At 35.7% G+C, this 27,035-nt stretch overlaps 1 protein-coding gene and 2 long non-coding RNA genes across 4 annotated transcripts in view; all 3 read right to left on the reverse strand.

The window, feature by feature from the left end:
* Positions 1 to 22,779, reverse strand: part of mast1b (microtubule associated serine/threonine kinase 1b) — an 88,240-nt gene extending 65,461 nt beyond the window's left edge. Inside the window, exon 1 of the mRNA XM_087243486.1 lies at positions 22,461 to 22,779. Within this exon, the coding sequence (XP_087099612.1) occupies positions 22,461 to 22,499 (39 nt within the window). The 5' untranslated portion in view covers positions 22,500 to 22,779. The remainder of the gene's footprint in view (positions 1 to 22,460) is intronic.
* Positions 4,449 to 7,030, reverse strand: LOC147845471 (uncharacterized). Its single transcript, XR_015480364.1, has 2 exons — positions 5,806 to 7,030; positions 4,449 to 4,783 (listed from the first exon to the last, which is right to left on the reverse strand). It is a non-coding gene; the product is annotated as an uncharacterized LOC147845471 (long non-coding RNA).
* LOC147845472 (uncharacterized) lies at positions 16,643 to 22,269 on the reverse strand. Of its 2 annotated transcripts, none has more exons than XR_015480368.1 (3): positions 20,327 to 22,269; positions 19,330 to 20,079; positions 16,643 to 18,466 (listed from the first exon to the last, which is right to left on the reverse strand). It is a non-coding gene; the product is annotated as an uncharacterized LOC147845472 (long non-coding RNA). The 2 variants fall into 2 exon arrangements; XR_015480367.1 differs by having other exon boundaries at positions 19,330 to 20,326; positions 21,640 to 22,105.
* Positions 22,780 to 27,035: the final 4,256 nt, after the last annotated feature.

The following is a 27,035-nucleotide window of genomic DNA, read 5'->3' on the forward strand; positions in this document are numbered from 1 at the left end:
ATACACGCTATTATGTCATGACCGTGACGCAGCTTCAAAAATTCGTTTCAAACCAGAAGTACGAAATTGCTTGAAATAACGCAAAAACAACCAATTTACACTTTTTAGTAAAATATAGGTGTCCTAATAGTGTTTTTAGCAGTGTGGGACACATATACGACTGTCAACAGCTCAAAACATGTGTTTTGGTGTTTCGTGACCCTTTAAAGCGTGTCTCAGTGTGGACGGAAGGGCAAAACGGAGACAAAAGTATGGGTTTTCAAATGAACACGCACTAGTGTGGAGATGGCCCAAAACACCACAATCAGGATCAAAGCCTAAAAGGGTCAGTTTCAGAGAGCTATAAAACATTATCTGTGGTATATTTTGTGCTGAAACTTCACACACACACACTCTAGATACATCAGAGACTTATTTTATATGTAGAAAGGGGCATAATAGGTGATATTTAAGATATTTAAGACAAACGAGGATGAACATAAAACCCATTGGGAAGTGTTGTATTTTGAGCATTATAATCGACTGCTGAAAATCCTCCTGGTCGCTGCTCTACTGTGTGTATCGTCAGCTTTATATATTGAGCGTGTGTTTCATCATGACTGTGCTGTTAATGGCGTCAATGCTCATCCTGTGGATAATCCCTCCAGAGGCTCTTAAACGCGTCTCTATGGACTGTGTTTAACGCTCACTGACTGACCCACAGCCGGATGAGCCCAGAGGTCAAACACACTGCAGATCATACACACGCCGCTGCATTGGGATTGTACACCCTGAAAAAAAAAATGGTTTATTGGATTTACTCAATTGTTTTTAAGGTAAAGGATTGCAAACTACTCATGTGGGCTGAATTTAAACAAACTAATTAACATTAAGTAATGTTCAACTTCATTTGTTTGTTTGAATTCGGCGCCTATATACAGTCGGAGTCAGATTTTATTTCTTTTGTAAATATTTCCCAAATGATGTTGAACAGATTCAGGAATTTTTCACAGTATTTCCTACAATATTTTGTCTTCTGGAGAAAGTCTTATTTGTTTTATTTCGGCTAGAAGAAAAGCAGTTTTTAATTGTTTTAATCTCATTTTAAGGTCAATATTATTATCCCCCTGACCCCCTTAAGCCATATTTGTTTTGGATTGTCTACAGAACAAACCACTGTTATACAATGACTTGCCTAATTACCATAACTTTACCCTAATTAACCTAAATAACCTTTAAATGTCACTTTAAAGTCATAATATAGATTTAAGGTCAAATTAGTATTAATGTTTTCATTGTTAATGATCAATAATTAACATTAATTGACTTTTGTCTCTGTATGACGCAGACACAGCATTGTTTAGCAATTACAGGAGATACTTAATACTCATATTTGCAGTATTCAAGTGTTTTACGCAAACTAAATGCTAAAAATTAAAGCATTTTATTAATCATTGATTCATTAATAATTTCGACAATTAAATCCCAACTAAAACAATTTTTTGTAGATTTATTGCCAATTAAAAATTTAAAGTGTCCAGCTGTCCGGCTTGACGGCTCTGTTTTCAACTCCGCCCCCACCTGCGCTCGGCTAATCTCGTTGATCACCGGCTGCAGACGTGCGTCATGTCGAACGCACCTTTTTTCGTCATGAAACCAGGAAGCAACCTACGTGTGGGCGGAGTTTGTGACATCAAACTTCACCCTTGCTGTTTCTCAATTCCAAGAACGCAGAGAACGGTCTTGCCAGGTGTCCTCGGAAGAACGAACTCAGGAGACCGCGAGGGCAGAGAACGCGTCCTTTGAGAAATGAGATGCTGTGTTCTTCCTGATGGTCACGTGACCTTCACACTTTTTAAATGTTAAACTATTTAAACATTACAACATTCATACAACCATTGTTTTCCCCCTTTTCAAAATATATAATATGCATAAAAACATTATCAATATACCCTGCACAATATAAATAAAACTGATTTAATACGAATTTCAGCAAACAAGCACCCTTAATGTGTTTATTCCTCTATTAAGATGTTCATGTTAATTTACTTATACCGTTTCATTTAGGGAAACTCCTGAGGTAAATAATTCATATCTATGAACTTTAATAATAAATCTAAATAAAACGCTGCGCTTCGCACCTCCAGTCGCAATGACTTCTGGGACTTCCAGAGCGAGTTCAGTGCTCAAGTCTGCATCAGTGCGTCCTCGATATCAAGAACACATCCGGGAAGTTCTTGCGGGTTTGAGTATTGGAACTGAACTTAGGCAGCGGTTGATGACGTTGCACGAGAACACGAGGACGCAAGAGCGCATATTGAGAAACAGCCTGTGTTTCAAAGATATTATGCTAACCCGTTAGCATTTTGGCAGATCACCCACTGCACCTTTAAGTTAACTCAATAGATTTGTGTTGGGACAACATGTCAGATCTGTGTAGAAACCTGCATGTTTATTTACCATGCAGTCAATTAGCTTTCTAAATAACATTGCAAATTTCTTTCTACAGTAGCCAAATTCGTTTGTGCATCTGAAGTGATGAATAAGCCGGTTATATGATGATGCCAAAACATCAGGCGATAAAAACACGCTTCAAACTTCATTCATTCATTCATTCATTCATTTCCTTTTTGGATTAGTCCCTTTATTAATCCGGGGTCGCCACAGCGGAATGACCCGCCAACTTATCCAGCAAGTTTTTACGCAGCGGATGCCCTTCCAGCCGCAACCCATCTCTGGGAAGCATCCACAAACACACACTCATACACTACGGTCAATTCAGCCTACCCAATTCACCTGTACCGCATGTCTTTGGACTGTGGGGGAAACCGGAGCACCCGGAGGAAGCCTACGCGAAGAACATCCAAACTCCTCACAGAAACACCAACTGAGCCGAGGTTCGAACCAGCGACCCAGCGACCTTCTTGTTCTTCACTGCCTCGCCCCAAACTTCATTCAATGAAATACAACTGAAGTCAGAATTATTTGCCACCCCCCCCTCCTCTATATTTTATTTCTGTTTAACAAAGACATTTTTTTTCAACACATTTCTAAACATAACAGTTTTAATAACTCATTTCTAATAACTGATTTATTTTCTCTTTGCCATGATGACAGTAAATAATATTAGACTAGATATTCAGAATACACTAGTATTCAGCTTAAAGTGACATTTAAAGGCTTAACTAGGTTAATTAGGGTACAGTTAGGGTCATTAGGCAAGTCATCGTATAACAGTGGTTTGTTCTGTAGATTATCCAACACAAATATTGCGTAAGGGGCTAATAATATTAACCTTAAAATGGTGTTTAAAAAATTAAAGACGGCTTTTGTTCTAGCAGAAATAAAACAAATAAGACTTTCTCCAGAAGAGAAAAAAATATGATAGGAAATACTGTGAAAAATTCCTGAATCTGTTCAACATCAGTACGGAAATATCTGAAAATTAATAAATACTGCATGGAAGGTCTAATTATTGTGCCGTCAACTCTATATGGACTGTTTTTTTTTTTCCTGAGGAAAGACGCAGCGTTCGCTCTGTCTGTTTGTCTCTGTGACCCACGTGTTTAATTTCAGACAGTAATTGAGTTTTCCGTCCTTAAATGCTGTAAAAGCTTCCCAGAAAGCCTGCGGAGACGAGACGCCGGGCAGACTCATGAGGACAGATGGAGGAGGACGAGAACACACTGCCAAACACTGAACACAGATCAGCTGAGCAAAACACTTCAGCTGCTGATTAAACACCCCAGCACACACACGCAGAGAGATTCACGCACACACACACACACACACACAGACTGTTTGGTGCCATATTGCGACTGAATAATATTACTAATAATACATAATAAATGTTAATATTAAACTGGACCTATTATGCTCCTTTTTGCAAGATACAAATAGAGTGTGTGTGTGTGAAGTTTCAGCTCAAAATATACCACAAATAATGTTTTATAACTCTCTGAAACGGACCCTTATAGGCTTTGATCCTAATTGTGCTGTTTTGTGACTGTCGCTTTAAATGCAAATGAGATTGTGCTCTTTTCAAAAGAGGGTGGAGCTACAAATGCTTGTGTGTCAGCATAGTGGCAGATTCAAAAACATGACTAACATCCTTTGCTAATAAGGGAGAGATGATGTCCCTAGTGGGCGTGGCTTTCCCCCTCTCATGACCCTTACAAAGGGAGAATGTCAATCAAAGTGTCTTTATTGTGCGAATAATTAAATACAATTAAATGAAATTATTTAAAGCTACAAACGGTTACATTTTATTGTTCCTAAATGCTTTAAATCTATTGTAATAAAAATGTTTTGTTCATTGCGATATTAATGCTGAAACAATATATTGTGAATGAACACACCGTATTATCAACTAGCAACCATCTGTCACCACCATAACAACCATTTAGAACATCTTAGCAACATGCTCACAGCCACATAGAACAACATTTGATGAGTTTAAGCAACACTCATTTTTTCCTTCTTTTTTAAGTCTTCTTTTTTTATTGTGCCATTTTGGTGACTGTCGCTTTAAATGCAAATGAGATTGTGCTCTTTTCAAAAGAGGGCGGAGCTACAGACGCCTGTGTGTCAGCATAGTGGCAGATTCAAAAACATGACTAACATCCTTTGCTGATGAGGGAGAGATGATATCACTAGTGGGGCATGGCTTTCCACCTCTGATGACACATACAAAGGGAGAATCTCAATCAAAGTGTACGAATTGTGCGAATAATAAATATAATTAAATTAAATTCTTTAAAAGTTACACACGGTTACATTTTTATTGTTCCTAAATGCTTTAAATCTATTGAAATAAAAACGTTTTGCTCATTGCGATATCGATGCTGAAACCATATATTGTGAATGAACACACAATATTGTCAACTAGCAACCACCTGTAACCACCCTAACAACCATTTAGAACATCTTAGCAACAAGCTGACAGCCACAAAAAACAACGAGACTAAGAGTATAAGCAACACTCACATTTCTCTGATTTTATTGTATTGTTTTGGTGACTGTCGCTTTAAATGCATGAGATTGTGCTCTTTTCAAAAGAGGGCGGAGCTACAGACGCCTGTGTGTCAGCATAGTGGCAGATTCAAAAAAATGAATTTTTATATATTGTGAATGAACACACCATATTATCAACTAGCAACCACCTGTCACCACCCTAACAACCATTTAGAACATCTTAGCAACAAGCTCACAGCCACACAGAACAACATTTGATGAGTTTAAGCAACACTCACATTTTCCTTCTTCTTTTGGACATCTCTTTACTTTAGTGTGCCGTTTTGTTGACTGTTGTTTAAATGCAAATGAGATTGCGCTCCATTCAAAACAGGGCGGAGCTACAGATGCTTTTGTGTCAGCATAAGAATGTCAATCAAAGTGTACGAATTGTGCGAATAATTAAATACAATTAAATTTAATTATTTAAAGTTACGCACGGTTACATTTTTATTGTTCCTAAATGCTTTAAATCTATAGAAATAAAAACGTTTTGCTCATTGCAATTTCGATGCTGAAACCATACATTGTGAATGAACACACCATATTATCAACTAGCAACCACCTGTCACCACCCTAACAACCATTTAGAACATCTTAGCAACAAGCTGACAGCCACAACAAAAAAAATGTGACTGAGAGTATAAGCAACGCTCACCTTTTCCTCCTTTTTTTTCACATCTCTTTACTTTAGTGTGGCAGTTTGGTGACTGCCGCTTTAAATGCAAATGAGCTTGTGCTCTATTCAAAAGAGGGTGGAGCTACAGACACCTGTGTGTCAGCATAGTGGCAGATTCAAAAACAATTTAACACCATTTTGCTCATGGAGTTATCGATGCTGAAACTATATATTGTGAATAAACAGACCACATTATCACCTAGCAACCACCTAACAACCATTTAGAACATCTTAGCAACAAGCCGACAACCCCAAAAAACAACATGTGACTGCGAGTTCAAGCAACACTCACTTTTTTCTTAGTCTCCTCTTTATTTACTGAATCGTCATCGATTCTCCTTCCTCGTGATCCACTGAATGACGTGGGGAATGCTGAATGCTGTGTGAGCTTTAATGAAATGGCACACTCCGGGCATCCCGCCCGCCGTTTGGTGCAAACCCATCATTTACCGAGCCAACCCTATAATCTGAGCGTCATTAACCTAAGAGCGTCCCGTGCCAACAGAAGCCACCCATCCGCAAAAACAGCCTGTGAGTTATCGCTGCGCCTTCTGCCGGGGATTTTTCAGGATTTCCTCCAACTGCGTTTGTTAATGGCTTTCTACATCAGGAGGAAATGTGCATCAGATGCCTTCAGTAATTAAAGTACTGCACAGACTTCCGGATATCTGCTGAAATGTGCGTCACTGCAAGCAATCAGTAAGCATTAAGGTTCATTCTTGGAACACATGAAGTAGGGTTGCACGATGTTGGAAAAATATGAGATTGCAATATTGTCCCATATTTTCAATATTGACCTTTATTCTGCTTCCCCTCGTTCATAATGTACAGAAACACAACTTTTCTCACTTATATGCTGATGCAAATACACTATAAATATTCAGAATGAATCCTATCATACACCCAGCGCAATAAGGTGCAAGATAGAACTGTGACTCATCTCACGGTTCGGTTCGGTTATGATTATCATGCCATCGACTCGGTTCAATTCGATATTTCGGTGCATCACGGTGCATTGACGGTGCTTTTCATACACAGTTTTATATTTTCTTCACAGCAGCAGTTCTTGTATTAAAATGTATGTAAATATACATATATATAGGGTTAGGGTTAGGGTTAAATATATTTATATTTATATATTATTTGTAATACAATTTTGTCATTTAATACAGTCAGATATATAAACTGTAACTTTAAACAAAACGAGCATTAAGCAAATAATATAAACAAATATAAATATCCAGCTCAATTTCTGATCCCTGTCTAGTTCTCTTAAGCCTGATTTATACTTCTGCGTCAGGTGATCGGCTTAACCCCACGGCGCATGCAACGCACGTGGCTGTGTATTTATACTTCTGCGCGCTGTCTCTGTTGGTCTGAATTAACACTTCCGAAACGCTAGTTGGCAGTGAGGTGTTAATGCTCCTTTGTGTCGAGTTTCTTCGCTGCTTTTTTGCGCTTCCGGGATGTACAAGTGGCTCAAACTCGCTCATTTTGAGGCAGGAACCGGCGGACGTGCAACAACTTTAACTATGAGGTAAACAAAAAACCAAACTATCCATCCGGAGCTCCTTGACGGGACTCCACACTTGTAAACAATCGCTCGCGCCATTCGCGCGGCTCTCAGTCCCACCCCGACTCGTCAGCGCTACCAAGCCGACCAATCAGAGCTTACGCTACGCGTTGTTGCGACGTGTAGTTACATTTTTTGAGAGGTGCACGCCAGTGACGGCGACGGCCACGGCGAAGGGCTATGCGTCAGCGCCGTAGCATACACTGGCATTTGGAGCAGAAGTATAAATCAGCCTTTACACCTCTTTGATTGGTCACACCCTCAAAAAAAACGGTTGCGATTGGCTCTTGCGCGCTGCGCTCTTCACAGATGAGTGACAGCGGCAATCTCACAGCTGATGTATGATAGACACTGTGGAGAAAACTCTGCAGACAACGCTCGTTTCTGTATCCAGAAGTAACGCTGTAAAACAGCTGAGAGGAGAAGAAAAGCCACGCCAGCAGGTCAAATGGGCCACTGTGTGTGTGTGTGTGAGAGAGAGAGAGAGAGAGAGAGAGAGAGAGAGATAGAGAGAGAGAGAGAGAGAGAGAGAAAGAAATTGAGTACTTTCATTCTCTCGATCTCAGTGAAATAGGGGCTTTTGTTGTATATGTCAGTGAAAGACTGATCCAGTAAACACACACAGTGAAATTGTGCACCGTTTTTTGAGTTTTAAGTAGTTAGAGCGTGGTAAATACTCGTGCTCGCCTCCCTCGCGACAGAGCGCATATGAGGTAAATGACGTCAGTAATAACCGGTTATGATTATTACTGAACCGATACCGAATTGTCCGCGTCTGCATCGCGGTGCAACGATTAATTTTGACACCCCTAGTGCAAGACATGTTTGGCGTGATTTGTTGCTATTTTCAGACCAGCGCAACAATAGTTTTCCTGTTTTGCGCCATGCTGTTTAAAGAGCAAATCCATTTGTGCCACTTTGTGGACTCATGAGTGTGCAGGTCTAAAAAGGAGGTGTGTTAAGGCGCATTGTTTGCGCGTTGCTATTCAGAGGAACTGACATTGACCACACTATTGACTATCTAAAGTCCAGTGCAGAGTGCGTTAGTTTTGAACCTACGTTGGTCCAAATGCTTACACATTGCTTAATACAGACAGGATGTACAGCAATATGCAAATATCTTTAAATATGAAATCAATTAAAAGGATTAAAATGATTATTTTCTACATAAATACAAAAACCACTGCCTCTTCTTCTTGGCTTTGTGGCCGTTCATTAAGATGACGACAAGGTTTGTTCAAGCTCTGGTTGACCATTGCTTGTTATTCGTTCATTCATTTTCTTGTCGGCGTAGTCCCTTTATTAATCCAGGGTCGCCACAGCGGAATGAACCGCCAACTTATCCAGCCAACTTAAATGAACCGCCAACTTATTTTTACTTAGCGGATGCCCTAAAAAGCCGCAACCCATTTTTTGGAAACATCCACACACACACACATACACACTCATACACTATGGACAATTTAGCCTACCCAATTCACCTGTACCAGATGTCTTTGGACTGTGGGGGAAACCGGAGCACCCGGAGGAAACCCACGCAAACGCAAGGAGAACATGCAAACTCCATACAGAAACGGTAACTGTTTTTTTTTTTTTTTTTTTTTTTATTGCAATAATAACAATACATTACAACAAATACAAGTACAAGACTGAAAGAAGTATAATACAATCAATAGAGATATTACTTTTTGAAAAAAGTGGATTGTAACAAATTTAGAACAAATATAATAAATGTAAAAGAAATTAAAGGGAACAAGAGAGAGAAAAGACAAAGAAAAAAATAAAAAATTAAGGGCACATAAAGATAAAATAAATTATTGCAAAATTTTAAATAAAGCACATATTTTAGAAGTTTTAATAGCTTTCTTATTGTGAGAGTCTGTGATGTTTTTTAAATAAAGAGCTAGTTCTCGTTTAAAAAATAAAAAATTAGGCTTACCATGAGTATATTTGCATTTGTGTATAAAAAACTTTCCAATAAATAAAATGAGGTTTATGCAAAAAGTTGCATTAAGGAATTCTTTTCCTTTAATATAAAGCCCCAAAATAACATGACGATAGCTTAAAGAAAAATCACCACAAACCTTTTGGACAATTAAAGAGTTAACATCAGACCAAAAAGATTTAACAGTGGGACACTCCCAAAACAAGTGAGCAACAGATTCAGAAGAGGTTTCACAGAAAGTGCAAGAGATGTCAATGTCATTTTTGAATTTTTGTAAAAATTGTTTAACGGGATAAAATCTGTGAATAATTTTAAAAGATATTTCTTTAATTTTATTCGTTAAAAAAAATTTCTGGGGGAGCGACCAGACATACGACCAATTAATATCATCAAATAGGTTGTTCCAATAAGAAATAGAAGAAGGATTTGAGATGATAAGGTCTAAAAATAAAGATCTGATTTTATGATTGGATTTTTTAGTGGAAAAACAAATAGAACCAACAACAGTAGAATCAGGACTAAGGGAACAAGCAGAAATCAATGAATTATTATTATTATTTCTAAAAAGCATACAGATTTCAGAGGAGATGGCCTTACAAACTATATTAAATTCTTTTTTGCATATGTCAAGACTATGTCTTGCAGTAAAATCAGAGTAAGTAAATAAGTTACCATTACTGTCAAATAACTGCTTTACTAATATCACACCGTTACTGAACCAATTATTAAAGAATATAGATTTCCTCTTATATAAAATATTACAATTGTTCCAAATTAAAAAATTGTGTGGCGAGAAATTGTGCTTATAAATAAGTTTCCAAGCCTGAAGCATTTGCTGATGAAAATTGGAAAGTTTGATAGGCAGTTTAGTAATTGAGAAATTACACATTAATAAAAAGTCAATGCCTCCTAATTGAGAAAAAATATAATTAGGAATTACATTCCAAATAGAAGATTGATTGTGGAGAAAGCGTTTAAGCCAATTTATTTTTAAGGTATTATTAAGAGAATCAAAATCTATGAAGTTTAAGCCGCCCTTATTATAGGAATTTAAAATAACTGATTTTCTAACATAGTGCGTTTTATTCTTCCAAAGAAATTTAAACAGCATTACATCAATCAATTTACAGGTCGGTTTATCTACAAATAAAGAATGAGCCGCATAGGATAACCTAGAGATGCCTTCAGCTTTTGTAAGTAAAGTCCTACCTTTTAAAGATAAATCTCTTAGTAACCAAACATTAAATTTTTTTTTAGTTTTTTCTAATATAGGGTCAAAGTTTTCCTTACATCTTAGTTTTATGTCTTTTATTATTCTAATTCCTAAATATTTTACATTCTCTTTGACAGGAATATTATAAATAGAGGTGGCAACACATTTTTTAATCGGAAGCAACTCACACTTATCAATATTAAGCTGAAGGCCAGAAGCATTAGTAAAAAACTGAAGAGACTTTAAAGCAATTGGGATCTGAGAGACATCTTTTAAAAACAACGCAGTATCATCAGCTAACTGGCTGATTATTAATTCTGTTCCAGCGACAGAAATTCCTTTAAGAGGACTTTCTTTAATATGTAAACTTAAAAATTGTGTAGCAATTAAGAACAGATATGGGGAAATGGGGCATCCTTGTCTTACACCACGCTTTAAATCAAATCTGGGAGAAGTGCCATTATAAAGCCGAATAGAGCTATTTCCATTATTATAAAACATTTTAATACAATTACAGAAAAAACTACCAAAACCAAGTTTATGCAGGGCCTGTAATATAAAATCATGTTCTAGGCAATCAAATGCTTTATAATAATCCAAAAAAAGAATAAAACTGTCAGTAGAAATAAGATCTGAATAATCCAATAAATCTAAAATCAAGCGGATATTATTAGATATATGTCTCTGGGGTATAAAACCTGATTGGCACTCATCTATTATACTATTTAGAATAGATTTTAATCTTTTTGCTAAGACTAGGGCAATAATTTTATAGTCAGTGTTCAATAAGGAGATTGGACGCCAGTTTTCTATTAAAAGGGGGTCTCTATTGAACTTGGGTATTAGAGTTATTAGACCCTGACATAAAGTAGGAGGGAGCATTAAATTCTCAATACTTTCTAAAAACATTTTGTGTAAAAAAGGAGTCAGTTTTTTTTTAAATAATTTATAAATTTCTGCAGACAACCCATCAGTTCCAGGGGATTTATTATATTTAAGATGATCAATTGTCTCAGCAATTTCAGTAAGACTAATAGGTGCATCACACAGAAGACTCTCTTCAGAACTGATTTTATTTATGTTGGATAACGAATCAAAAAAATGTGTGGCGGATGCCTGACAAAATTTAGAAGAGTATAAATCTTTATAAAATCTGGCACAAAATTCTGCAATTGTTTTGAGGTCCTCAGATATATTCCCGTCAATACGTAGTTTTTGAATAGAATATTTAACTCGCTGCCTTTCTAGCCTAAAAAAATATGCAGAGTTCTGCTCACCCTCTTCTAGCCATTTTCGACGAGACCTTATGAAGGCACCTTCAGCTTTTTGTTTATATATATCTTCTAAAAGATGTTTCTGATCTATAAATTCAGATCTCTCTGTGTCGGTAAGATCCTCTATATTTTTATGTGATAATACAGATATTCTAGCCATAATTTGATCTTCATTTTTTTTTCGAGTTTTTGCTAATAGACTACAATAATTTCTACAGTATTTACCAATTTCAAATTTAAGAAGTTCCCAATTGCTACAAAATAAATTTTCTCTATTAGCTTTATCCCAATAAGAAGAAATTAAATAATCAATTTTAGTTTGAACTTCATTGTGTTTTAAAATTGAATTATTAAGTTTCCAGTATGAGGATCTTTTATGTGGGGGAGTAGAGGATATTGGTACATAGATAATAATGGCTTTATGATCAGAAAATAAAGAGGGAATAATATCCGTTTTTATGTTTGATAATTCAGCTGAAGTTAACCAATAGTCAAGACGGGATTGATTAGAAAGTGAGTTATTGTTCCAAGTGAAAACTTTTTGTAAAGGATGAGTTTCTCGCCACACATCAACAACAGAAAACTTTTGTACAAAAGAAAATAAATAATCATTATTAATACAGGTGGGATGGGGGGGCCATCTATCTAATGTGTTATTAAACACAACATTAAAGTCACCACCAATAATTAAATAAGAGTTTGGATATTTAGTTAACATTTTAGATAATTGAGTTTCTAATTTACTAAAAAAAAAACTTATTATCTTTTGGAGAATTATAACCATAAATATTGGCAATAACATATGTTAGGTTAGCAAACTGTAAAGCTAGTAAAATGAAATGACCATTAATATCACAATCACTAGCCAAAATGTTTCCACTAAAATTATTTTTTAAAATACAAACTCCGGCAGAATGTTCATTTCCATGGGACACCCAAATTTCTGACCCCCATTGTGATCTCCATAAATTAACTTCTTGTACGGTTGAATGAGATTCTTGAAGAAAGCAAAAATCTGTTTTAAAACGTTTAAGAAATAAAAAAACTGCTTTTCGCTTAAGAATGTTGCGTAGCCCTCTACAATTTAAAGAGACAATAGACAAGGACATAAAAAGAAACAGGAAGGATAAGAAAAAACACTGGAAACAGGAACAAGACCTAAAAATTACTACAAAGTGAGAATATCACTATAATGGAAAACCAAATGGTCAAACCCTAAATCGGAAGGGATGAGGACAACAATCCCTTTATAATTAGTTTGAACTGAACTTTTGAAGTATGAGAAAATCAGGTATCTTCGAGGTGGAGAAAAAGAGAAAAAAAAATGTTTTATGCTGCAGTCCATACTATAGCACCGCCAAAAGGCAATGATGATGGATCATATCAAGTCCAAACTTTAGATTTTATGTAGGAGGAAAAATCTCTGTACCATCCACAAAAGCGCGTCCGCCCACGAAGAACGCTCGCTTGTTCTCTTTTCGAGCTTTTTCAATTATTGGCCACAGCTTCAATCTTCTTGCTCGATCAGCTGGTGACAAGTCCTCCGTGATTTTCAAACGATTTTTTGTCAGAAAGTCAGCATCCTTTGCAGCACGCCAAACTGCATCTCGGTAAAAGCGCGATGTAAATCGGAAGAGAATACCACGGCCCATGCTGTGTGGGTGAACACGGCCAAGACGGTGTGCCACATCAATGACATCAGGAAATTTCTCCTTAAACTGAGGAAGAATTTGTTGGCACACGTCAATAATCTCCTGACGGACATTTTCTTTCTCTTTCTCAGGAATTCCGTGGATCCTTAGATTCCATCGACGAGTGTAGGTTTCTAAATGCGCCAGGCGTTGTTCTCGTTCAGTGGAATTAATTTCTTCTTTCTTTGTGCGCGAGTCAATGAAATCAACTCTTTGTTTCAGATCTTTAACCTCGTTGCAGATGAAATCAATAGTTTCCAACACACCAGAGATTTTTTCTGTGTTCTTGCCGACCTCTTCTTTCATGTCTTTGATTATCCGGGAGTTTTCAACTATCAGCGTTTGTAATTCGTCTGATCTATTTGTCACCAACTGAAATAATTCAGAGAGTTGCGAGGAGACACTTGTCGCGTCGAATTTGTCCGTTTTCCTTATTTTGACCACGGGAGAATTGCACGGAGTGTCGGGTAGCGGCGGGATTACTTCCTCCATGAGCATAAGCACAGAATCATCGTTTTGCTCAACATAGTCGTGCATGTTATTTTTCAAAACCCCGACAGCAGAAGCATAATCACATCCTTGCGATTCAAGCGAGTTACAGGCTGTTTTGCTGGGAGAGCTAGAGTTAGCAGCTGTGCTCGACACTGTTTTCCCGGACTTCTTCGCATTTTTTCTCTTTTCAGAACCACCCATTACTATGATTAAGATGCCTTAGGTAGTAAAAAACATTAACCAATCAAAATAAATTTCTCACAATTCAGTAGAACTTCCAAAATAAAGTTTGGGATCGGGAGCCTCTCAAACAAGCGTGTGATCAGAGCGCCATCTTGACACGCCTCCTGAAACGGTAACTGTGCTGAGGTTCGAACCAGCGACCCAGCGACCTTCTTGCTGTGAGGCAACAGCACTATCTACTGTGCCACTGCGTCGGCCTGGCTTGTTATTATATGTATATATTATTACTGTGTAAGGTCTCAGCTGTGTTTTTAGAAATTCCTTCTCCTGGTTTCTACACACGCAAGTGACTTATCTCTGTAAACCGATAGCGTTCAGCTGTGTGTCTTGCTCCGCCTTTTGGTACCCTTTTGTTTTGCTAGGTACCTTTTCGAAAGGACACCCAAAAAGCGGTTGGAAGCAGCTATAAAAGCATATCAAACCATTCCAAACCGAACCACTCAGTGGAAATGGGCCATAACAAATTTAAGTGGATTGAACATAAAATAATGAAGTCCTAAAAAAATCTCTATAATCATGTTATTTCAGCTCATTTTAAACGAGAAGTTTAAAATAACAGCAAAGATAATAATGTTAGTGCGACAAAAACAAATAACAAACCAAGCAAACTAATTTTATCGCCACAAAACCATTAATCTTCATGAAACAAACATTATTATTATTATTATTAGTGATTAATGGCGTTTACAGTAATGAGGATTGGAAATTAAATGTTTAATTGTGGGTGGCACTGTGGCTCAGTGGTTAGCACTCGCGCCTCACAGCAAGAAGGTCGCAGGTTTGAGTTCTGGCTTGGTCAGTTGGCATTTCTGTGTGGAGTTTGCATGTTCTCCTCGTGTTGGCGTGGGTTTCCTCTGGGTGCTCCGGTTTCCGCTCTAAAATAGAGACTAAGCCAAAGTAAAATTACTTAGTAATGACTTTAGAAGTTACTACAGTATCCACATGTGGTTAAATATGTGTACTAAATATAAGTTTAGTAAATTGTGTGTTATTAAACTGGATAATTTAATTGTTAAAATAAATAAAAAATATAAACATGTCAAATACAATTCAAATGCTTGTAAAAATCAGTATTTAGTGCTATTTATGATTATACAATTGATTGTTTATTTGATTATTAATATTTTTTTGAGTAAATGAAATCTTTGCAGTTGGTGGTTCATTCCACTGTGGCAACCCCTGATCAATTAGAGACTAAGCAGAAGGAAAATGAATAAAGATCTTTGCTTTTGGTTTATGATGACACTGTAACAGGGTGGCATGGTGGCTCAGTGGTTAGCGCTGTCACCTTACAGTAACAAGGTCACTGGTTGACGTCCTGGCTGGGTCATTTGGCATTTCTGTGTGGAGTTTGCATGTTCTGCCCGTGTTGGCGTGGGTTTCCTCCGGGTGCTCCGGTTTCCCCAACAGTCCAAACACATGCGCTACAGAAGAATTGGGTACGCTAAATTGGCCATAGTGTATGAGTGTGTGTGAATGTGTGTATGGGTGTTTCCCAGTACTGGGTTGCAGCTGGAAATGCATCCACTGAGTAAAACATATGCTGGAATAGTTGGCGGTTCATTGTGCTGTAGTCTTGGACTAAGCCGAAGGAAAATGAACGAATGATACGGTAACATATTGCTAAAACTGTCTAAAATTATGAAGACTGAATTAAGTCCACATGAACGCACCTAAAAATTTCCACACTCCAGTTTCTAATCTGCATGCGACACCCTGCTGCATGATGGGATTGACCTTTGACCTCTGTAACGGTGTGTTGCACCATATGGCAGCAACAGTGCAGCGAGCGGGGGGTGTTAACTTAATAACCAACATAATGAGTGTGTGTGTGAGTGTGTGTGTGGTACACAGGGCAAACCCAAGGGACACAGGAGTAAGCGTTAAGAGGACAATTATTCTCACACACCGAGCTAAAAGTATGTCAGAAGTCTGAAAAACACAATGGCAACTGTTATATTTAGCACAAATAAAGCCTGTTTTAGGATCGTTTAAAAATTATTTTGCATTATGACATTATTTTTTGACAATTAAACATTCATTCATGTTCCTTCGGCTTAGTTATAAATATATTTTATTTTATAGATCACAAGAAAACTATCTACAATACATCATGATATCTGTAAATAAAGAGGGGAAAACGCATCAAAAAGTAATGCGATTTTTTATTTATTTATTTTTTTAAACAGCGCACATATTTCTTAGAATTGCAACATTGATATATGGTTGATCCACCCCAGGCTCATTCTGGAAACGTACATATTTTTGCAGTTTTTGTTTTCGCGAATCCGCGAGAGGCAGCTGTACGTGCTTTTTCGCGCCCCGAACGCCTTCATCCGTAAAAAGCCGCTGTCAAGTGACCGTCTGTCCGACTGACCGAATGGCTGAATGACTGACTGGGCCGGCCACCCTCTTTCTCCTCCTTTCCTAAACCCAAGCGACAATTTACGAAAGCCGTGCAGAAAAAGAAAGGCCCTTGTCCGATTTTGACCGCGTTTTCGGATTTCACCGCATTCTCGCCCCGTTACGAATTCGTTCACTTTATTTTTTGGATTCTGTTTTTTGGTCTTACCTGATTTCTGGAACAGCTCTTCCCCGGACTCGAATCCGGTCATCGAACGCGGCCGGCTCCTCCTCTTCCTCCAGGCTTCCGCTCCGCCGACGTAACAGAACGAGCTAACCGGACAAACTGGTTGCGGCGGGAAAGCCCTCCACACGAAGGAGGTGAGCCGACAGCCCAGTCAGCGAGCGCGAAGAGGAACGGCATCACACCGCCCTGTAGCGTTCGCTTGGAAAAAAACGAAATGCAGCCATACACACCTCCAGCCACATAAATCGCAATCTCCAGAAACGTCCACGGGGCTACGTTTTCAGAATGAGCTTTGGTTGGTTCGATCTGCCATTACAAGAAGCACCTCTTCATTCATATTGCTATTTTGTCCTGCCCCTATTATTGAATAACGCGCGCTCATCATTGCTGATCAACAATAATAATCAAACTCCCCATTGCAGATGCTGCGATGTGACTATTGCGAATGCACACATTGCGATATCGATGCTGAAACGATATACCGTGCAGCCCCAGTTCATATTTACATTTTTTAGCAAACAGAATTTAGGGGTTAAATGTGCTTAATCTCATGCAAATAATATATAAACGAATGCGACACAGAATAAACTAAATTTCTGATGTCTTAAAATATATTAAATAGATATATAATAGCTCACTGCTGTGTTTTTACGACTCATTTAAGGCTGAATTATGTGCTGGACATGTTATTGATTGTTTTGAGGATTCACTGTCCTCTCAGATAACACACACAGAGCGTTCGTCTCGCTCTCTGATCACGTCTCAGACCCATGAATGACTCCGCTGATGACTCTGTGTGTGTGTGTGTGTGTGTGTGTGTGTGTGTGTGTGTGTGTGTGTGTGTGTGTGTTAGTGTGTGTGTGTGTAACTGTGTGATAGCAGATCAGATCACATCACACTGTTTAACTCATTGCGAAACTCTAGATAGAGAAGCAGTTGCAGAAGTAAAGCTCACTACACACACACACACACTCACACACAGAGAGAGATTGCATTACTGTATATACTGTAACACTGCGGCTGAATGAAAACCATGTTCATTTTGCACCCAATGCTGAAATAAAAACATTGTATACTATAGACTAAATACAGAAAACACACAAATACCACGATACCGAGTACGTTTACCATGGTATTTTAAAAAAAGGTGCTTCCTTTAATTAAACTATCCTCATATGGTAAATTATCATATAGTGAAACCAAAAAGATTTACTATATTTATTCCCCTTATTGGTGACATTGGTAGCAAATAGATAAAGTAAAAAGCACAGCATTACCATGGTACAAGTGCAGAAAACACGGTATTACTATAGCATGTTGATGTGTCAATGTACTAAAACTGAAAAATGAACAAGCATGGTATGATATAACAAATAATTTTACTTTCTGTTTGCTTGACTATTCATTTACGGTCAAATTAGAGTATTTGGATAATTTTACTATGGTATTTCTGACAGCATTTTCATTTACCATGTTTCCTCTGGGTTTTTTTTAAAGGATATCACCATAAAGGATACTGAAAACTACAATATTATACCATGGTAAATGTTAATAAATGGTTAGATTGGTTTACACTGTCTTTATATGGTGCAGTTTTACCACAGTAAATTTGATATATACCATAGTACTACATTTATACATTCAAATACCATTTTACTTCAAGGTTTTTCAAAGAAAACCATGGTTCCTCCACTATACATAGACAAAACCCCTAACATCACTACAGTATTTCTCCAGAAAACATGGTACTCTTATAGTGTGTTTAAAAAATACACTACAGTAATACCATGGTACTGAGGCCTTACTATAGCACGTTGATGTATCAGTGTACTAAACTTAAAAAATGAATAAGCATGGTATGATATAACAAGTAATTTCACTTTCTGTTAGCTTGACTAATCATTTATGGTCAAATCAGGGTATCGGATCATTTTACTATGGTATTTCTAACAGCATTTTCCTTTACCGTGTTTCCTCTTGGTTTTTTTTAAAGGATATCACCATAAAGGATACCGAAAACCACAATATTATACCATGGTAAATGTTAAAAAATGGTTAGATTGGTTTATATTGTCTTTATATGGTGCAGTATTACTATGGTATGCATCAAATTTACCATGGTAGAACATTTTTACAATACTTGAATACCAATTTACTTAAAGGTTCTTTATGGCATTGCCACTATACATGGACAAAATCCACAATATCACTACAGTATTTCTCCAGAAATCATGGTACTCTTATAGTATGTTCAAAAAATACACTACGGTAATACCATGGTACTGAGGCATAATAAATAATACACTTTCTGTTTACTTGACTAATCATTGATGGTCAAATCAGAGTATCAGATCATTTTACCATGGTATTTCTGACAGATTTTCAATTTTCCATGCTGTGTTTTTAAAGGACATGGTACATGCTCAAAAATGGTTAGATTGGTTTATACTGTCTTTATGTGCAGTGTTACCATGGTAAATTTGATAAATACCATAGTATCACATTTTTACAATACTCAAATAACAATTTAGTTCAAGGTTTGTTATGGTATCGCCACAATATGTGGAAAAAACCCACAATATTACATCAGTATTTCTCCAGAAAACATGGTACTCTTATAGTATTTTTTTAAAATACACTACAGTAATACCATGGTACTGAGGCCTTACTATAGCATGTTGATGTATCAGTGTACTAAATTTAAAAAATGTATAAGCATGGTATGATGTAACAAGTAATTTCACTTTCTGTTTGCTTGACTAATCATTTATGGTCAAATCAGAGTATCGGATCATTTTACTATGGTATTTCTGACAGCATTTTCCTTTACCGTGTTTCCTCTTGATTTTTTTAAAAGATATCACCATAAAGGATACCGAAAACCACAATATTATACCATGGTAAATGTTAAAAAATGGTTAGATTGGTTTATATTGTCTTTATATGGTGCAGTATTACTATGGTATGCATCAAATTTACCATGGTAGAACATTTTTACAATACTTGAATACCAATTTACTTAAAGGTTCTTTATGGCATTGCCACTATACATGGACAAAATCCACAATATCACTACAGTATTTCTCCAGAAATCATGGTACTCTTATAGTATGTTCAAAAAATACACTACGGTAATACCATGGTACTGAGGCATAATAAATAATACACTTTCTGTTTGCTTGACTAATCATTTATGGTCAAATCAGAGTATCAGATCATTTTACCATGGTATTTCTGACAGATTTTCAATATGCCATGCTGTGTTTTTAAAGGACACCACCATACATGACCAAAATCTACAGTATTATACCATGGTAAATGCTCAGAAATGGTTAGATTGGTTTATACTGTCTTTATGTGCAGTATTACCATGGTAAATTTGATAAACTGGACTTGACTATGCTTTTATAGTCATGGCAAAAAAAATCACATAGTATAGAGTAGTTTTTATATAGCCTGCCAGAGTTTACCATATTCACGTCATATTTTACCACAAAATATCATGGTATTATTAATAAACATGTCCAAACTGTAGTGTTAGCATGGTAAATGACTAATAAACACTACAACTGCATCAATATAAGACCAAATAGTACAATACTACATGACAGAAAGCACACTAGTGCAATGCTACCTGACTATATACCACGGTACTAAATGATTATAATATTAATTTACTATGGTATTTTAATGATTGACACTCCCCAATGGTTGGACTATGCTTTAATAGTCATGTGAAAAAAATAATAAAGTATAGAGATGTTTTTATATATTGCCTACCATAGTTTACCATTTTCACTTGCCATATTTTACCACAAAATACCATGGTATTATCAATAAACGTGTCCAAACGGTAGTATTGGAATGGTAAATGACTAAAAAACACTGTAACTGCATCTATATGATACCAAATAAGGCAATATTACATGACAGCAAATACAAAAATATGATGCTAAGTTACCTTAATATATACACCATGGTACTGAGTTATTACAATACTAATTTACCACAGTATTCTAAAGAACACCATTCCCCATTTGTTGGACTGCTTTTATAGTCATGTGGAAAAAAATACAGAGTATAGAGTAGTTTTTATTTAGCCTAATGTACCAAAGCAGTCAACGTTTACCATACTCATATGCCATATTTTACCACAAAATACCATGGTATTATCAATAAATGTGTCCAAACCGTAGTGTAAGCATGGTAAATGACTAATAAACACTACAACTCCATCAATATGACACCAAATAGTACAATACTACATGACAGAAAGCACACTAGTGCAATGCTACCTGACTATATACCACGGTACTAAATGATTACAATATTAATTTACTATGGTATTTTAATGATTGACACCCCCCAATGGTTGGACTATGCTTTAATAGTCATGTGAAAAAAATAATAAAGTATAGAGATGTTTTTATATATAGCCTACCATAGTTTACCATATTCCCTTGCCATATTTTACCACAAAATACCATGGTATTATCAATAAACGTGTCCAAACGGTAGTGTTAGCATGGTAAATGACTAAACACTGTAACTGCATCTATATGAGACCAAATAAGGCAATATTACATGACAGCTAACACAAAAATATGATGCTAAGTTACCTCAATATATACCATGGTACTGAGTTATTACAATACTAATTTACCACAGTATTCTAAAGAACACCATTCCCCATTTGTTGGACTGCTTTTATATTCATGTGAAAAAATAATACAGAGTATAGAGTAGTTTTTATTTGGCCTACCAAAGCAGTCAACGTTTACCATACTCGTATGCCATATTTTACCACAAAATACCATGGTATTATCAATAAACATGTCCAAACTGTAGCGTAAGCATGGTAAATGACTAATAAACACTACAACTGCATCAATATAAGACCAAATAGTACAATACTACATGACAGAAAGCACACTAGTGCAATGCTACCTGACTATATACCACGGTACTAAATGATTACAATATTAATTTACTATGGTATTTTAATGATTGACACTCCCCAATGGTTGGACTATGCTTTAATAGTCATGTGAAAAAAATAATAAAGTATAGAGTTGTTTATATATAGCCTACCATAGTTTACCATATTCCCTTGCCATATTTTACCACAAAATACCATGGTATTATTAATAAATGTGTCCAAAGGGTAGTGTTAGCATGGTAAATGACTAAAAAACACTGTAACTGCTTCTATGAGACCAAATAAGGCAATATTACATGACAGCTAACACAAAAATATGATGCTAAGTTACCTCAATATATACCGTGGTACTGAGTTATTACAATACTAATTTACCACAGTATTCTAAAGAACACCATTCCCCATTTGTTGGACTGCTTTTATAGTCATGTGGAAAAAAATACAGAGTATAGAGTAGTTTTTATATAGCCTACCAAAGCGGTCAACGTTTACCATACTCGTATGCCATATTTTACCACAAAATACCATGGTATTATCAATAGATGTGTCCAAACAGTAGTGTAAGCATGGTAAATGAATAATAAACACTACAACTGCATCTATATGACACCAAATAAGGTAATGTTACATGGCAAAAAAACACAAAAATACAATGTTACCTCAATATATACCATGGTACTGAATGATTACAGTATTAATTTACCACAGTATTCCAAAGAATACCACTCCCTAATAGTATATACCAGAGTATTGTCAATAAACACGTCCAAACCTTTGTGTTAGCATGGTAAATGACTAAAAAAAACAGGGTATGCGGTGTAAATCTGACCTGCAGCCGCCTGCGTCTGATTATCCCCGAATCATCCATGTTTTGTCGGCTCGAGATGCTGTTTTTGTGCGGGTCAGTGGAGCCTGGCCGGGTCTCTTGGGTTTCTATCCTCAATCCGGCTCATATCGAGCATCTGAAGGGGTCTTCACGACACCCGCATCCCGCAGGAGCCCGATAGAAATGAAATAAATAAATAAACGGATAGCTGAAGAACCGAGCGCGTGAAGCAACGCACGCTCGTGACGTCATAAAGGAACGTGCGCGAGATCAGCGCGAGTGAGCGGGCGCGTGTCCTCCGCTTTTAGCATCAGCATCTCCTGTTCTCTCTCCGTGTTCGTCCTGTTTTGTTCATTCATTTCTCTCCCTCTCTCTCTCTTTCTCTCTAATGATGATGATGATGCTGAACGGCTCCTCCTCCGCGTCTCCTCACCGCGTGATCTGCATGACGAGCGCTTTATTATTATTATTATGAAAATTAATTGTAATAATACTAAAACTGTTTATTTTTTATTGTTTATATGTGGTAGAGCAGCAGGTTTTTGTCTAATTCAAGACATTTATTTTTATAAATCTTGGTGTTGGATTTCTTGAAGAATATATATATATATATATATATATATATATATATATATATATATATATATATATATATATATATATATATATATATGTGTGTGTGTGTGTGTGTGTGTGTGTGTGTGTGTGTGTGTGTGTGTATAATTTATTTTATGATATTGAATGCATTTTTGATGCATATATCAGTATTTTGTTTACTAAACAGTTTAATTCATTCATTCATTGTTTATTTGTTATTTTTATTTATTTACCGTTATTTGTTTGGTTGTTTAGCCTGTTAATTGTTTGATTTTGTACTTAAACACCAATATATTTATTTGTTTGGTCGTTTGTACTATTTTTATAGTTTATTTTATTCATTTATTTGCTGTTATGTTTATTTGTTTGGTTGTTTATACTGTTTATTTATTGTTTATTTTTATTTATGTGCCGTTATATTTATTTCTTTGGTCGTTTATACTGTTGGTTTATTTTTATTTTTGTGCCGTTTTATTTATTCTTTGGTCGTTTATTCTATTTATTTATTGTTTATTTTTATTTATGTGCTGTTATATTTATTTGTTTGCTAGTTTATACTTTTTATTTATTGTTTATTATATTTATGTGCCGTTTTATTCATTAATTTGGTTGTTTATACTATTTATTTATTGTTTATTTATTTGTTGTTGTATTTATTTGTTTGGTTGTTTACACTGTTTATTTATTGTTTATTTTATTCATTTATTTGTTGTTATATTATTATTTCTTTGGTTGTTTATACTGCTTATTTTTGTTGATTTATTTGCTGTTAAATTTATTTGTTTGGTAGTTTAAACTGTTTGTTTATTGTGTATTTTTTATTTGTTTGCTGTTATATTTATTTGTTAGGTTGTTTATACTATCTTTTAATTGTTTATTTTATTTATTTGCCATTATATTTATTAATTTGGTTGTTTATACTATTTATTTATTGTTTATTTTTATTTATTTGTCGTTATATTTATTTGTTAGGTTGTTTATACTATCTTTTAATTGTTTATTTTATATATGTACCGTTTTATCTATGTGTTTGGTTGTTTATACTGTTTATTTTTTGTTTATTTTTATTTGTTTGCTGTTATATTTATTTGTTTTTTGTTTATTTATGTGTCTTTGATTTACCTCTTCATTCATTCATTCATTCATTCAACTGTTTGTTTAATTCTTTAGGCTCTTCATTCAGGTATTTGTTTGTTTATTTAAAGTGTGTCTATTGTGTTTGTGTTTTCATTATTACTAATTATTTTATTAATATAAATTAATTAATATTTATTTTGTTATTTTTGTTTGTTTGTTTATGACATTCATTTATATTTTATTGTTTGGTTGTTTATGCTTTTCTTTCATTCGCTTATTTATTTATTTATTTATTTATTTATTTATTTATTTATTTATTTGTTTGTTTGTTTGTTTGTTTGATTATTTATTTATTTATTTATTTATTTATTTGTTTATTTATTTATTATTTATTTGTTTTGTTTGTTTATTTATGTCTCTTAACAATCAAGCCTTTCGTTTGTTTGTCATTAAGATTATTTTAACTGTTTATTTACATGACTTTCATTTAACTCTTTATCCATTCATGTAATTGTTTGTTTGTTTAGGCTTTTCAGTTTAATAGTTTTTTTTAATTATTCAGCCTTTGTTCATTTATTCATTGAAATTATGTCTCTTAAATAAAATTTTTATTCTTTTAAGCGAGAGGGCTTAACAAACAATTGCAAATGCACACGCATTTAAGAAAACACACGCAATTATGTAATTACAAAAAATCCATGCTGTCAAACCAATAATGATCTTTTCATAATTGCCAGGAGTTCTTTGTAATAGCATGTGCTACTGTAGCGCATTAGGCTCTCGCTCATTTGCATTTAAAGGCACAGGCTACAAAACACTTGTCTTTTTATTCCGAAATTCCCATATGCAGGATGTTGCTCTCGGTCTGAAGAGCAGAATTAAACACAGTCTGATTCTCTTAATCTCCTCATATTGTGAGTCTGGGATGCCGGAGTATTGCGTAATGTTGAGCAGCGGAGGATTGTCTGTTTTTTACATAACACACGGTCAGATCAGCAGCGCTCTCTCTCTCTCTCTCAGTGTCTACCGCACTAAAACTGCTCTGGGATCAGCATTATAACCACAATAACTGCAATTGATAATTGGTTTATGTTTTATCAGCAGGAAATGTGCATGCTAAAAAAATCTAACTGTCAGTGTTGACTGTCGGAGATATTAAGTTTTATTTTTTTTTACTTTAGAAGTTCCATTTAGTTGCATCTGTTTTCAATCGTTGTTTTTGTTCTATATCTTATCCTTGTAGTTTAGGTTTCTTTTATTCAGTCTTGTGATTCGTGTCCAATCAAATCGCACATTACATTGCACAAACTGTTTGGAAGCGGTAAAAGTGTCCAAGAAGATGTCCAAAATCTTTACACGCATTGACCCAGAGACTGTTTAGATGCATGTCACTGATGAGAAGATGACGGATGTTTACTGTATGATGACCCAAATGGCCTTAAACAGCCAGCAGGCACAAGACGCCAACATGACGTCAGATTGACGTTTAGCCCCAACGTCATGGCGACGTTGCATTTTGTTAGGAAATAAAAATCGTGTTGACGTCAGAACCTAATGTCAGGACGATGTCAATGTCTAATGTCCAACCAAAAATCAACCAAATATCAACGTCTAACGATGTTCCAGCTTGACGTTGTGTGGACGTTACCACTATGACGTCTATCAGACGTTGGATTTTGTTTGCCATACCTGACAAATAAATGTCAGTATTTGACGTCAATAGGATGCTGGTTTAAGATGTTGGCTCGACGTTGGATTTTGGTCACTTTCTAACAACCTAAAATCAACCAAACATTTGACGTCATTATTTGACATTAAAATATCGTTGTCCTTAGACGCTGACTAGACATTGAATTTTGGTCACCTGACATGATGACCTAAATCTAACCTAATATTAACGCCTCATGATGTTGTGTGCCTGCTGTGCAATAACTAGATGCACTACAGAATGTTACGTTTACACGCACATCCACAAATTACATGTAAACGCATCAGCTTTCTACAGCGTAATACTCACTACTCTTGAATGCTTTTGAAAGAGCTGCTATTTACTCATACTATGAGCAATACTTACAACAGATACTTTTACTCTACTCGCACTACATTTTTAGGCAAGTAATACTACTTTTACCCACGTATAATTTTTCAGTACTCTTTCCATCACTGAGCACTTTCAATAGGGTATATGCCAAGCTATTGTTGTTCCCATACTGATAAACTTCGGGTGACCTGTTATTGTGAGTTTTTTTCCATCAAATACGGTTCCTTTTACAGCATAGATGTTGTAATGTCATTAAATAGAATCAGTTAAACAGACTTTAGCATTTAGTTGCTCAAGCGTAAAACAAGACAAAAAGCTGTTTACTCGCACACGCCTGTCAGAATCGGCAGGCTAACGCAGAAGCTCCATTGAATATACTGGGGTAAAATAAATGCTCATATTATAAAGACATGGCGGAGGAAATGTAATTTAATGCAGTGCTTCTTGTACAATCTTAGACCCATTTTATATCAGATATCACTCAGCCATTGTAGATCGCTGATTTTAAAGAAAACAGCCCTTAAATGCGCCGATTTTGCATTGGCATACAGTTCACTGGAAGCAATAAAACCCAGGTTTCAAGCAAATTAAAAGTCCTACTAGCATGCTTCGACATATACCCTATTACCATTGTGTATGAAATGTGCTACAGAAATAAACCTGCCTTGCCTTTTTTTTTTCAAATAAGGCAAGAAATTAACCTGCCTTACCTAAATTTTAATTAATTGTTTAGTAATTTAATATTTTGTGTAAATTATTCTTATTTTCTTTCTGTTTTATATATATATATATGTACAGTTGAAGTCAGAATTATTAGCCCCCCTGTATTATTAGCTCCCCTGTTTATTTTTTCTCCAATTTCT

Source organism: Danio rerio, chromosome 3, assembly GCF_052040795.2.
Source record: "Danio rerio strain M-AB ecotype USA chromosome 3, GRCz13ab, whole genome shotgun sequence".
NCBI classification, from domain to species: domain Eukaryota; kingdom Metazoa; phylum Chordata; class Actinopteri; order Cypriniformes; family Danionidae; genus Danio; species Danio rerio.